Genomic DNA, 15011 nt, shown 5'->3' on the forward strand with positions numbered 1-15011 from the left:
TATGCTATAGGTGCTCTATGATTAGTAAGGGATTGCTTAAGGTGGTATGTGGGTGGAAAGAAAAAGTTTGAAAACTACTATTTTAATCATATCTAATTGACTCGATATGTGCACGGTTTCATAACTCCAAAGGAAATGGGCCAATGACAATTTTTCCTCAAGCAAAATATTTCAGTAACAATTGGGTTTAGAGCAGAGATTCTCAACCTTTCCTTCCCACTCACATACCACCTTAAGCAATCCCTTACTAATCACAGAGCACCAATGGCATAGGGATTGCTTAAAGTGGCATGTGAGTGGAAAGAAAAAGGTTGAGAACAACTGGCATAAAGTCCTAGCCTGTTTAATCTTTCTCTGTAACTCAACTCCTGAAGACCTTGCAACATCTTAGTAAATCTTCCTGTAGTTAGGCAACCAGAACCACACACAATATTCCAAATTTGACCTCACCAATTTCTTAAATAACTTCACCATAACAACCCATACTTTTATACTCAATACCTTGATTTATAAAGGCTAAGATACCAAAAGGTTTCTTTACACCTGTGACACCACCTTCAGAAAATTATGTATCTGTATTCCCAGATCTCTTTGCTTCTCTGCACTCTTCAGTGCCCTACCATTTACTGGGCATGCCCTAACTTCGTTTCCCCTTCCAAAATGCAACACCTTACACTCGTCTTCATTAAACTCCATCTGCCATTTTTTGCCCAATTCTCCCAGTTTGTCAGATTCCTCTGCCAGCTTTGAAAATCTTCCTCGCTGTCCACAATGCCTCCTACCTTTGAGCCATCAGCAAACTTGCTAATCCAATTTTCCACATTATCATCCAGATCACTGATATAAACAACTAACAACAATGATCCCAACACAGATCCCTGAGGCACACCATTAGTCACAGGCCTCCAGTCTGAGAAACAACTATCCACTACCACTCCATTTTCTTCCACATAGCCAATTTCAAATCCTGTTTATAACCTTTCCATGGATTCCTAATGTCTTAACCTTCTGAACTAACCTCCTATGTGGGACCTTGTCAGACACTTTACTAAAGTTCATGCAGACAATATCCACAGCCTTTCCTTCATCTACTTTCTTGGTAACCTCTTCCAAAAACTCTACAAGATTTGTTTAACACAACCACCATGCACAAAACCATGGTGACTGTTCTTAATCAGCCCATGGCAGTCCAAATACCTATATAACCTATCTCTCAGAACTCCTTCCAATAATTTACCTACTACCGATGACAGGCTCACCACCCTATAATCACCCGGTTTATTTATTTATTTATTTTTAAACAGGACACGAGCTACCCTCCAATCCTCTGGCACCTTTCCCGTGACTAAGGACATTTTGAATATATCTATCAGGACCCCTGAAATTTCTACAGTAGTGTCCCTCAAGGTCCAAGGGATTATCATATCCAGCCTAGGGTATTTATTTACCTTTATTTGCTATAAGGCAGCAAGCGCATCTCCTCCTTAATCTCCATATGTTCTACGACACTTCTGCTTGTTTCTCTTCCTTCCTGATGTACTATGCTAGTTTTAAGTAAATATTGATGCAAAAAAACTGTTTACAATCTCCTCCATTACATGGGACTCCACACATAGTTGACCACTCTGATCCTCTTGGGGACCAATTTTGTCCCTTACTATCCTTTGACCTTTATTTGCTTGTTGAAACCCTTCATGTTTACTTTCACATTACCTGCCAAAGCAACCTCCTGTCTTATTTTTGCCTTCCTGATTTCCTTCTTGAATATTTTCTTGCATTTTCTGTACAAGCACCTCATTAACTCCTTGTTACCTATACTTGCTACGCCTCCCTCTTCTTCTTAACCAGATCGCCAATATCCCTTGAAAACCAGGACTCCCTATGCCTGTTAACTTTGCCTTTAATCCTAACAGGAACTTGCAAACTCTGCACTCTCATAATTTCACCTTTGAAGGCCTCCCACTTACTGAACACATCCTTGCCAGAAAACAACATAGCCCAATCCACTCTTCTTAGATTCTTTCTCATTTCCACAAAATTTGCCTTCCTCCAATTTACAATCCAAACATGAGGACCAGATTTATCCTTTTCCATAATTAACTTGAAGCTAATGACATTATGGTCACCAGACTCAAAATGTTTGCCTAAAGATACATCTGTCTTGATCAAGTACTGCATCCTCTCTACTATCACAACTGTCTGCTTCTTACATCAATCTGCTATCTCTCTATAGATTTTCTCTTCCAACTCTCTCTGATTATTACAACCCTATCAGTGTGGTCATACTTTTCCTGATTCTCAACTCCACTAATATGGCCTCTGTAAATAAACTCTCCTGGATGTCCTGACTTCGCACAGCTGAGATATTTTCCCTGACAAGCAATGCCACTCCTCCCCTTTTCTTCCCTCCTCCTCTATCACATCTGAAGCAATGGAACCCCAGAACATTAAGCTGCTAGTCATGGCCCTCCTGCAACCAAGTCTCACTAATAGTAATAATGTCATAATCCCACATGTTAATCCATGTGCTAACCTCATCAGCCTTTCTAACAATACTCCTTACATTAAAATAAATACACCTTAGAAAATTTCTCAGGTGTATGCAGGCCATCAAGCATTTATCTGCACTAATTCCATTTATTGAACTTGATATACAGCCTTCTGTGCTTTAGATTCAAGTGTTTGTCTAAATAACATATAGGTCAGATGAATGGCACTCTTGGCTTGGAGTTGAACATTCAGATCTTGCTCAAGAGACTTCGACGTAACGTCTAGGCTGACATTAGAATGGTCCCAAGGCAGAGGAGTAGCTGAGCTGAGACTCTGGAGCCAAACAATAACAACACATAGAATGTCGAAGGAACTCAACAGGTTATGCAGCTTCCATATAAGGCAATAGATAGTCAAAGTTTCATGCTGAATCCCTTCATCAGGAATTGTATATAAACTCTCCCGATAAAGGGTTATGGCTCAAAATTTTTATTATTTGCTACCTTCTATGTATGCTGCCTAACCCGCTGAGTTCTTCCAGCATTTTGTGCGTTGCTTTTATTTTCCAGCAGTTAGCCTGGCTGCCCTCTCAAGTGAAAGGAAAAGATCCAGGGCTTTATTAATAGGGGGATTGAGTTCATGAGGCAAGAGGTCATGTTGCAACTCTACAAATCTCTGGTGAGACCACAAATAGAGTATTGTGTTCAGTTCTGGTCACCTCATTATAGGAAGGATATGGAAGCTATGGAGACAGTGCAGAGGAGATTTACCAGGATGTTGCCTGGATTGGAAAATGTTTTACGAGGCAAGATTACAGAGCTCTGACTTTTCTCTTTGGAGTGAAGGAGAATGAGAGGACACTTAATAGAGGTCTATAAGATTATAAGAATCATAGATAAGGTGGACAGCCAGTGCCTTTTTCCCAGGCCAGGATTAGCAAACGCCAGAGGACATCTGCACAAAGTGATAGAAGGAACGTTTAGGGGAGACATCAGAGATGTTTTTTTTAACATAAGAGTTGTGGTTGCCTGGAATACATTGCCATGGATGTGGTGGAGGCTGAAACATTAGGGGCATTTAAGAGACTTTTAGACAGGCACATGGATGAAGAAAAATAGAGGATTACAAGGTAGGAAGGATTTTGCATTCTTTGGTAAGAATGTATAGGTTGGCACAAAATAGAGGGCCAAAGGGCCTATACTGTGCTTTAATGCTCTATTCCAAGGCACAATTTAAAGCAGCCATTCTCAGCCTTCTTTTGGCTATGGCTCCTCTAGGACTCTGCTCAAAGTTTCTGGCTGCCCTTGCCTGTGAAGCTATCAGGTTTGGGTTTCTTCCATATTTCTCTCACATAAAAAAATAAAATATTTATGGTACATGAGGTGAAAAGAAAACATAGCCACTATTTAAAAATGTGCTGTGGCCCCGGAGAGAGTGTGGGGGGGGGGGGGGGGGGGGGTGGCCTTGCAGGGCCCCAATTGAGAATGGCTGATTTAAAGAGAGCACTGGCTAATATTTATCCCTCAACAAATATCGCAGATTACCTAGTTTCTACCCCACTGTTTTTTCTTGAATTCAAAACTTCCTTTTCTCTCAGAATGAGATGGTAAATTTGGAGTACACACAGCAAGATTTGCAGTGTGCAAGAAGACTTGTATTTTTCCAGTGTTGGTTTTACCTGAAGCATCTCTTTCCATTTGAACTATGTTCAATTAGTATTCTGAGGATTTCTAGCAGGGACCTCACTCTGAGGTGTCACAATCCTGCATCAAACAAACGTAGAGGATGCACAATCATCTCAATTTATTGTCATATTTCTTTACACAAAAGAAGTCTCCATTTGGCCCATCGAGCTCTATGACAGCTAAGAGGATTCCCATTTCCCAAAGTTTTTCCTGCAGATATTCCCATTATCTGTCCCCAAATCCTAACACCTACCAACACACAAGCTAATTAGCTGACAAACCTGCATATCTCATTGTCCATAATTGTAGATAGAATTAGAAATTTTTCATATAATCAGAATAAGCCAACATGCATTTGCAAAATATAGGAAATGCCAATGAACAAGACTAAATGCTTAGATGTTCACAAGGTTTTTCAATCGACCAGCAGAGGCAGTTGATAAAATCTCTCATAAGGAACTGTCAACTAACATCCAGGTTTATGGAACTGAAGTCAAATCATTGACCTAGTTCAGAAATTGGGTCGTAGGAAGTGATTGACATGAAGGATGCACATTAAGGCCATAATTAATCACCATATTTACAAATTGCTTAGCCAATTTGCCCATGTATGTGATCAGTGATTGAATATGCCAGACGAGCAGATAGAAGGAAGAGATGAGTCAATGGTTTAAATAAATGGGCAGAACCATCAAATGGAGTTCAATCTTGTGGAATGCAATGTCATCTGTTATTTTTCACAATGGAAAAGAATTGAAAGAATAGAAGTTCAAAGAATTGAAAGCAATGCAGAGCACTACTGCAAACAGCAATGATCACTGGTTAAATCGAATCCTGAAATTAATAGATTTTTAAGAAGCCAAAGATTAAGGAAATGGGATAAAAATGTGGATTTATTGTTACAGACAAGCTAAAATCTTAGTAAAGATGGCAGAGGCTTGAGGATAAATATTCCCATCCTGTTGCTATGTTCCTAAGAAGTAGAAGCTAGTGGATAGGGAGATGGTTAAACAAACTTATTTTATTTCCATTTCCCCAATAATGAGATAAAGTTTCATGTAACTAGGAAAACTTAATTTCTGTTTTATTTTCATTCATTTTATTTTACTTCCAATTGTGTTAATCCCTCTCCTTATTCAAGCTTCAATCTCTTCCATTTTCGCCCCCAATCTCTGCATTATCTCACCAATGAATGCCCAGGCTGTACATGTTTTCACTATGTATTGTTTTAACCATGTTGTTCTTTGATTGGACTATTTTCATTCCTTAAAACATTAGAAAAGGAGAGCAAGGTCATGTTGACTGGCAGTGTCTCTTTTAGCCTACTCTGTACTTCAGAAAGACCATGGTTAAGATTCTGGACCAACTCCATTTCCAACTGATTTGTTTCTCCTTTACTACCCAGAAATATCGATTGCCAAAATACTTTGTTCAAACAGCATCCAGTTCTCCAAAAGGGAACTCACTAAAATTCAGTGTTACAGCACGCAGAAATCTTGCTTTTGTGCTCCGATCAATTTTATAATACAAGCTGATTAAAAAAACTTCATTTTCCTCATTATTTGTTAAAATGTCATGTCAATCCTATACTAGGACACCCAAATGCAGATGAGGGCCAATATTTTCTAGTCTCTCATCTTTAAAATAGGATTGTTATTTTCAATTGACAACTTCAGATTTACCCACATAATAATGGAGACACAGTGATGGGGGAAAATGGTGGAGAGTATGCAGATATATGTGTGAAGAGACTGGATAAGGGTGGACAAAATAGAGTCCATATGCAAGGAGACAAGTTCAGTGGGGGAAAGAGCAGGTAGAATCAAAGGGTTCTCCAGGTTAGTCTGATGCAGGGTTTCAACATGAAGCATCAACTTTCCATTTCCTTCCATGGATGTTGCCTGACCTACCGAGCTCCTCCATTAATTTGTTTGTTACCTACTTCATAATCAGACTGTGGCCTTCTTGCTGTGTAATACCTGTTTGCAGCACTTTTACATTCTCACCTTTTCAACTTTTACCTAATCACATCACTTCTGATGTTCATTAAAATGGTAACCATCACCTTTATTCTGCCCCATCAAAGCCAACCCTGAAAGCCTTGTGGAAACCTTACAGGTTCCACACCTATGAAATGGTTGTTTGTTCCATCTGCCAGCACTACGATTTCTCACCCTGTCATACACATATTTACATAAAATCCGTGGAAATGAAATAGTTTCCTTGATTAATTTCCTCATAATTTGCATCCCTCACCATAGTCTCTGCAATCATTTGCATATTAAAAGTGAGCAATAACTCCTGGACTCACCACCATATTGTAGGCTTCTGGAACATCGGTTTCAAACTGGAACTTGCCTCCCTGGTAATACCCTTCATCTGTGAATAGATTAGGAGATAACTTCAGGTGAAACACTTTGGCATACATACACACACAAAGTTCAAAGTTTACATTTATTGTCAGAGTACATACAAGACAACACATACAACCCTGTGATTCTTTTTCTGCAGGCCAGGCAAAATTTCTACTCACCGACAGTGCAAAAAAAACTGTGCCCAATCATACACAAAAGACAGAAATGTAAATGACGAAAGCAGAGAGCAAGAAAACTGGCTGTGCCATACAAAAAGTAAATATTCAATAATAAATAATACGCAAAGTAAGAGTCCTTAAATGAATCTTTGTGTCTGTTGTTTAGGAATCCGATGGTGTAGGGGTAGCAACTGTGCCTAAACCTGGAAATATGCATATTTTTTCTTTGCTATTTATTTAGGTTTGCTTGAAGCAACACTTTCAATACCTCAGTGGGTCCAAGTTGTCCTTTATGAAGCAAAGGTAACAGACATTTTGGGCTTGAGTGCTTCATCAAACAAAGTACGAGAAAATCCTGGCAGGCATCCAAACGAAAGAATTGGGGTGGGGGTGGGTGGTGAGTGGCAAAGGCAGGAGATGATAGGTGAGGAAAGGAGGGAGGGGACAGCAGTGATGAAGGGGAGGATGGATAGCTGGGGGCGTGGAAGAACTGGAAAGACAGGAAATGGAGAGGGGAAAGAAAAGGCGAGCAGGTTTAGTGGAAAGCAGTAAAGTCAATCTGGCTAGAGAGTGTCCAGATGGAAAATGTTGTTCCTCCAATCTGCAGGTAGTCTGGGTGGGACATACACAAGGGCATAGACAGACGTGAGTATGGGAGTGGTTGGCTACTGAGAGGTCAGATTGTTACGAACAGAGAGGTGGTGCTCAGCGAAGCGATCTCCCAATCAGCGACCAGTCTCTCCGATGTAGAGAATGCCACAGAGGGAGCACTGGATGCAGTAAATAAGTTCTCTGGATGTACAAGTGAAGTGTTGCTTCACTCGAAAGGCCTGTTTGGGGCCCTGGATGGTGGGTAGTGAGGGAGGAGGTGTGGGCTCAAGGCATTCACCTCTCACAGGCACAGGGGAAGGTGTTGGAGGTGTGATGGGTGGGGAGGATGAACGCACGAGGGAATCGCAGAGGGAGCGGTCCCTGCGGAAGGTCGAGAGGGGAAGAGAAGGAAAAATATGTCTGATGATGGGATCCTGTAATAAGTGCTGGAATTTCCAGCAGATAATGTGTTGAATATGGAGGCTGGTGGGGTAGTAGGTGAGGATGAGGGGGATTCTATGTTTATTGCATCTGGCAGTTGAGGGGGCCAGGGCAGATGAGCTGGAAATGGAGGAGTTGCGGGTGAGGGCTGAATTGATGGTGGTGGAGGGGAATCCACGTTTGTGGAAGAAGGCAGACATTTTGGAAGATCTGGACTGGAGGATCTCTTCTTGGGAACAGATGCGGCAGAGACGGAGAAAATGAGAGAAGGGAGTGGAATCCTTACAGGGGACAGGGTGTGAGAAAGTGTAGTCAAGGTTGTTGTGAGAGTTGGAGAGTTTGTATTATATGTCGGTGTAAAGCTTGTCTCCCGAGATGGAGACAGAAAGATCCAAGAAGGAGAGAGTGTTATCAAATATGGACCAGGTGAGTGGTCAGGGTGGAAGTTGTCCACGAAGTGGATGAAATTGACAAGCTCATCACGGGTGGATGAGGCAGCCCGATGTGGTCATCAATATACTGGAGGAAGAGTTGAGGGGTCTTCCTGGAGTAGGCTTGCAGCATGGGTTACTCCACAAAGCCCACAAACAGGCAGGCATAGCTGGGACCTATGTGGGTACCCATGGCTACTCCTTTGATTTGGAGGAAGTAGGATGAGTGAAAGGAAAATTTATTGAGAGTAAGGACAAGTTCAACGTCTAATCCACTTATACCTCTATCCCCCCCATACAGAAGGACTGAAAGCACTTTGCTTCTTCATGGACCAAAGACCTGACTAGTCATTCTCTACCACCACCCTCCTCTGCCAAGTAGAACTTGACCTCACTCAAAATAACTTCTCCTTTAACTCATCCCACATCCTCTAAATCAAAGGAGTAGCCATGGGTACCCGCATGGGTCCCAACTGCTCTTGACTGTTTGTGGGCTGCAAACTTACACAGCTAAGACCCCTCAACTCTTCCTCTAGTATATCGACGACGACATCAGGGCTGCTTCACACGCCCCAGGATGAGCTTGTCAACTTCATCCGCTTTGGGGCCAACACTTCACTTGTACATCTAGAGAACTTATTTACTGCATCTGGTACATTCTCTACACCAGAGAGACTGGTCGCACACTGGGAGATCACTTCACAGAGCACATCCTCTTTATTCACAACAAGTGACCTCCCAGTGGCCAACCTTTTCAATTCTGAGTCACACTCCCACACTCACATGTCTGTCCTGTCCATGGCCTTGTGCACTATGCCAGCCAGACCACGCGCAGATTGGAGGAACAACACCTTATTTTCAGTCTGGGAACCCTCCATCAAATAACATTTACATTGACTTTACTGCTTTCCACTAAACCTGCTCACCTTTTCTTTCCCCTCCACCTTTCCTGTCTTTCCAGTTCCTCCAACCACCTAGCCATCCCTCCTCCCCCTCAATGATGCTGTCCCCTCTCTCCTTTCTCCATCAATCATATATTTCCTTTGGGCCCCCCCCCCACCCCACCATTTCCGTCCCCTACCCTCCCTTTTGTTCAGATGCCTGCTGGCATTTTCTCATACTTTGACAAAGGGCTCAAGCCCGAAACATGTTATGTATCATTACCTTTGCTACATAAAGGACATGTTGAACTTCTCCAGCATTTTGTGTTTTTACTTCAACCATGGTGTCTACAGATTTTTGTGATTTACTTTCAATACCTCCTTCCACTGTAGCTCAAACCTTGCCATGAGCATTTTGAAATTATCCCACTGAAAGAACTTGATCAAGCTTTCCTCCACTCCTGATGACAAGAATTCAGAAAAGTCTACACATCAACAAAATAAGCTACTCCCTTTTACAATAGATAACCTTTCCTTTAGAGAATGGGAAAGAAAAGGGATTAAAAGAATAGAAAATTGTTTTTCAGGAAGTAGATTCTTATCCTTTGAACAAATGAGAGATAAGTACAATATAACTGGAGATACAGCGCTGGCATATTACCAACTGAGATCCTACTTGAAGGATAAATTAGGAAGCAATTTGAGTTTACCAGAGGGAAGTAACCTTGAATATGTGATTACAGATACAATGTTAATATATGTATATTAAACTGCAAGAAAAGGAGAATGAGGAAACAAATGGTAAAACTAAACAAAAATGGGAACAAGATTTAAATATAAAGATAAAAAAGGAAACATGGGAGAAATTATTTTCTGGAACGATGAGAAATACAATAAATACGAGGCTACTTATGATACAATATAATTGGTTACACAGACTATACATTACACCACAAAAGTTAAATAAATGGGATCCAACAGTATCTGATAGATGTTTTCGATGTAAAAAAGAAATGGGAACAACAATTCATGCAATCTGGACATGTGAGAGAGTAGAAAAATTTTGGGATGATCTCAATCAGATATTAAATAAAATAACAGAAAACAATATACCAAAGAATCCAGAGATCTTTCTCCTAAGTAACATAAAAAACAAAGAATTTGGAATTGATTTGGAGGATGCACAAAAAAGATTTGTTAAGATAGCCCTAGCCGTAGCAAAAAAATGTATTATGTCAACCTGGAAATTGGAAGATAATTTGAAAATACAACAATGGTATATAGAAATGAATAAATGTATTCCATTAGAAAAAATAACATATAGTTTAAGAAATAATATTGAAATATTCGAACAAATATGGGAGCCTTACATTAAATACAATAGCGAAAACCTACCGGGGACAAACATTACCTAAGTTGATGGAAGGAGAAGGAAAGAAAAGAATGGACTCAGTAGAATTTCTGGTGTATTTTTGTTGAATGACAACATTGTCTGACTGGTTTAATGCAACCTAGATTGTATACCTAAAATGGATGAGAGGGGGGGGGTGGGGGGGTGGCCTGGGAGGAGGGGGGGGGGGAGAAAAAGTCACTGTATATGTGTGAAAAAGAAAAAGTGTATATCATGGCTAATGTGATTTATGGTGTGAAAAAAAAAATAAAAAAAAATAAAATAAAATTAAAAAAAAAACTATAACAAGATCTCAGGAGCTGACAGCATCTCCAAAGAAATCTTAAAGCTGGGCACTGAAAAACTTCTGTCATGAACCCATAATCATATTGACCACATCTTGGAAGAGGAGACATGAAGATGCCATAGACATGATAATCTGCAAATCTAACTGTGGTAACTACAGAGGGATCTCCCAAATGTCTGACTCTGGGAATATAATCACTATGATCTCTCAGATCAACATCCTCCGAGTGACCAGATGTTCTTCGAATCACAATGTAGATTTCTTTCACCTAGAAGTACAGTCCACTTGACCTTCACTGTGCAAGTCCAAGAAGGATGCAGGGTGCGGTAGCAGCCACCTCAAATGCAGATATCCACATAAATTTATCTCCATTTTGCATTTGCTTCATGACAGTGTGCAAGCCAGGGTACTAACCAACAGGTTTCTAACAAGCCGAGGTCAGTGAAGACCAGTGTCAAATAATGCTGCGGCATTGCCCATTTTTCTCAACATTTCTTGCTGCAATGACCTTCACTTCCAACAACTTCTTGCTACCTTCAAAACTAAGGAAGTACTGTTGAACCCATGGTAACCACACTCCAAAGTCAGTGACCCAAATCTCAGAGGCCAGATTATAGCATGCAAATGATCCTTGTGCTCTACATGTTCAGGAGACAAACACCATGTCATTATCAACTTGCTCATTGAAGCATATAAAAGCATGAGCCTTGTATTAATCATTCTCAAAGTAAAGGTCCTCTTCCAACTTCCAACTCAAAAGTGCACAGTGAGACCCTGAAAAAAGTGGATCACTACCTGAATCTTCATTGAAGATAATCATTGATAATGAAATTCATTGATAATGAAATTCCCCACCATCTTCAATGGTCTTTAGTCAATTGAGCAAAGAGGAATTTTAGGATCAAGACCTCAGACTTAGCTCAAAACTCTGCTTACCACCAGTAATGATACCTATCATGCTTTATGCTTCTAAGACCTAGGCTACCTACAGCAGGCATTTCATGGGATTGGAAAGATATTGTCAACACCACCTCTGTAAAATCTTCCAAAGTTGCTGGAAAAATGGTGAACTTTCCCAGGCTAACATCCCAGTTACATTCAGCCGGATAAGGTGGGCAGGAGTCTGGTGTCAGACATGTGAGCATGTGAAAAAGTACATAAATGAGATTTGATATAAGATTTTATTAGAATGAGTAAAAGAGTGAAATATTTGTAAGATCAATATCAACCAATACAGGGCCTCAGAAAAATAAATTGGGCCTGTAAACAGCATGGTTAATGCGAGAATGCCTTTTTCATCGTTCACAGTCTAACACCAGAGCAGCTGAACAAAGTCAGACACAGAAAATTATTCAAGGATGGTTCCTGGAAGGAATGCAATATCCCAACCGACCAAGAAGGGGCACTTAGAATGATACTGAGAGCCTCAAGTCCAGACATTCGGCACACATAGAAGCCTCGGTAAGCAACAAACAAAGCACATATTCTCCCAAACTAACAATAAGCTTTTTCAGGTCCATTCTCCACTAAGAATGCACCTGAAGAAGCAGAAGCATCCCTTTAAATTGCAGTTCAGGTGGCAGCGTTGAAAGTGCAGCGCTGGCCACCTGAAAGGACAGCTGCGTCGGGATGCGCATCTGAGTGCATTCCGGCTCCTGTCCCTTGGGCTGTCAATTCAGGATGCTGGCTTTTTGCTGGGACAGCCAGCATGGGCTATCAGTCCCCACACTGATCCCGCTGGCTCACTCTCTCCCCACTCATGAATTCAGTCTCTAAACTGTAGAGTGGCCGGCACGGGCTGTCCCCACACTGATCCCGCTGCCCCGCTCTCTCCCCACTCATGGGGCTGGAGCAGCTGGCGGGGGAGGACGCTGGAGCACCGGAAGGTGAGTACAGGGGTTGGATCGGCTGGCGGGGGAGAACAGGGCTGGAGCGGCCAGCGGGGCAGTTCCCGCGCTGACAACCCAGCCAGGTGCTCGCCAGCTGATTGCCATCCCAAATGCAGCCGCTTTTAGGCGGCTGCATTCAGATGGCTGGGGAGGCCACTGTGCTGCGGCGATTATCCGTCTCGGAGGAGGGTTATAAAGTTTACCTTGCAAGCGCCTCCTGCACATTCACGTGGCCTCCCAACAGCTGCATATTTCCAAAATATGCGGCTTTACAAGCGGGGCAATTGGCCACCTGAAAGTGCCTATTGTGACTCCCTCTTCTGCTACCTCCTTCCCCATATGGGGAGAAGTCTGAGGTTCCCACACTTAGCCATGTCAGAACCAATAAAACCAGAGTGGAAGCAAACAATCCCGTTTTGCATGCTTCTTTACATGTTCTATCTACTGGACAGCCATTTAATCAATAAGATGAATCTCATAGTTAATATTACTCTCACTACTACACTGCACTATTTTTCACATACATATAAAATATTGGATCACATCTCATGCAAATATATAACTGTTTCTCTGTTATACATTTATAGCTATCCCTAGTTTTAACATTAACTGAATAACGTACAATGGACATACCATATATACTCATGTAATAGTCGAATTTTGTGGACCAATTTTTAGGGTGAAATTTATTACTCTCGCACTACTTTTGGCCATGGTTAAGTATCTGCATTGTTCAAAACGTTGGGAGTTCTGATTGGCAGGCGGGTAGCAAGCCTGTTTTCGTGGCGTCAGGAGCTCAGATGGACGGTTGGCTGGGGCCTAGGTGAGAGTCCGCAGTCAGGGCATCAGAAGCTCTGGTGAGAGGGCAGCCAGGGCCAAAAATAGAGGAGTAATCTTTTACACACAAATATATAGAAAATACTAAATTTTTGGGCCACAAATAGATAGGTCAACCTTTATGTGGTATCGACTATTACACGAGCATATATGTAATTACTTAGTTCACAATTTGTGCGACTCTCGTGAGGCTAGCATTTAATGCCCATTTTAACTGACCTGAAAAAGTGACAATGGGTGTTCTGAAAAACTGCAGTCACATATGGTGAATGAAGCCTCATTTGCGATTGTGATGGATAACAGAATTAAAGACTACATTGTTGTTTTAAATCTCCAGAAGTATAGCATAATGGGATTTGACTGCTGGCCCAATAAGATAACCACTGGTATCATTTCTCACATATGCTCTCCTCCAATTAACCTTCCTCATTCAGAGTCAATGCTTGATTAATCCTCCATGGATCTGTGTTATTCTATGCTCAGCTGCATGGTTGGTTTTCATCTGCAGGCCTTGGCCCCCATGGCAAAACAAATTCTCAATCCAACTGGACACATTTCATCTACTGCTGTATCTCTGCTACTTGCTTCATCAGGAATTATTTTCTGACAACTCATGAAAGCTGTATTTGCTACATTAATCTTGATCTAGGCTTCTGATTAAATTCCATTCAACTGAGCGATAATATTTCAAAGACCACGATTTTTGCAGAAAAGCCACATGATCATCTCAAAAATCCGAGAAGTAGAAAAAAACACCAATGTCAAAAGCAAGGAAAAGCAAGATTTAACATTAATTCTCCTTGAATTGAGATTCACCATTTTTAAACCTTGAGGTTTAAGGTTTCAGCCTTAATGAACAACCTCTTTGCACAGGGGTATTTGACTTTATCAAAGCTCTCTTTCCCACTCTCTCAGGAATAGATAATCCCAAATAGGAAGCATTTGTTGAAACTGAAGGTAGTTTGATGTATTTAGCATCCATGACTAATAAAACTATTGAAACAAAATGTGGGAAATAAGTCTCTAGTGTTTACGGTGATTCTTAGGCATAAACAGCAATGCTTTCTTAAATACTGTATGTTTAGTACATCACAAGTAGCACGTTTATATACCTTAGGAAGCTGGAAAGAGATTTACCAAACTTTTCCTGAAATTAAATTTGCTTTTGCATTTTATTACAAAAGGTTTACTATCAAAGCTTTTTTTTAATATAGTTACAAGCATTTCTAAAAACTACAAAAACAACGTTAATTTGTGTGGAAGGGTAATTGAGGCAACCTGAAAGAGAAAAAATGAAAATGGTGTTGAGAACAAAAGTCATCAGTCTTAAACAAGTCTAGTGGATGTTTACTGCTGTGATCTTATTCATCTTGCATCTGAATAACACTGTGAAAATAATGTGCAAATTTGATGATCCAATTCAATTATAGTTCTGCTATGTATCAGTGCAATGAGATTAAGCACTTCCGAAGTACACAAACCCCCAAGAATATATATATTCACTTTCAGGTGGCCAGAATACCTCAATGTCAAGCC

The 15011-nt window shown here is 41.0% G+C and overlaps 1 protein-coding gene across 4 annotated transcripts in view; it reads right to left on the minus strand.

The window, feature by feature from the left end:
* ube2f (ubiquitin-conjugating enzyme E2F (putative)) overlaps nucleotides 1–15011 on the minus strand; it is a 202353-nt gene that overhangs the window by 44684 nt on the left and 142658 nt on the right. For all 4 annotated transcript variants that reach the window (XR_011356456.1, XM_069934352.1, XM_069934355.1 and 1 more), the window contains exon 6: nucleotides 6487–6554. Coding sequence is in view for 3 of the 4 variants with exons in the window: in XM_069934352.1 (XP_069790453.1) it covers nucleotides 6487–6554 (68 nt within the window). In the remaining variant the exon portion in view is untranslated. The remainder of the gene's footprint in view (nucleotides 1–6486; nucleotides 6555–15011) is intronic.

The sequence above is a fragment of the Narcine bancroftii genome, chromosome 4 (assembly GCF_036971445.1).
Source record: "Narcine bancroftii isolate sNarBan1 chromosome 4, sNarBan1.hap1, whole genome shotgun sequence".
In the NCBI taxonomy this organism is placed as follows: Eukaryota; Metazoa; Chordata; class Chondrichthyes; order Torpediniformes; family Narcinidae; genus Narcine; species Narcine bancroftii.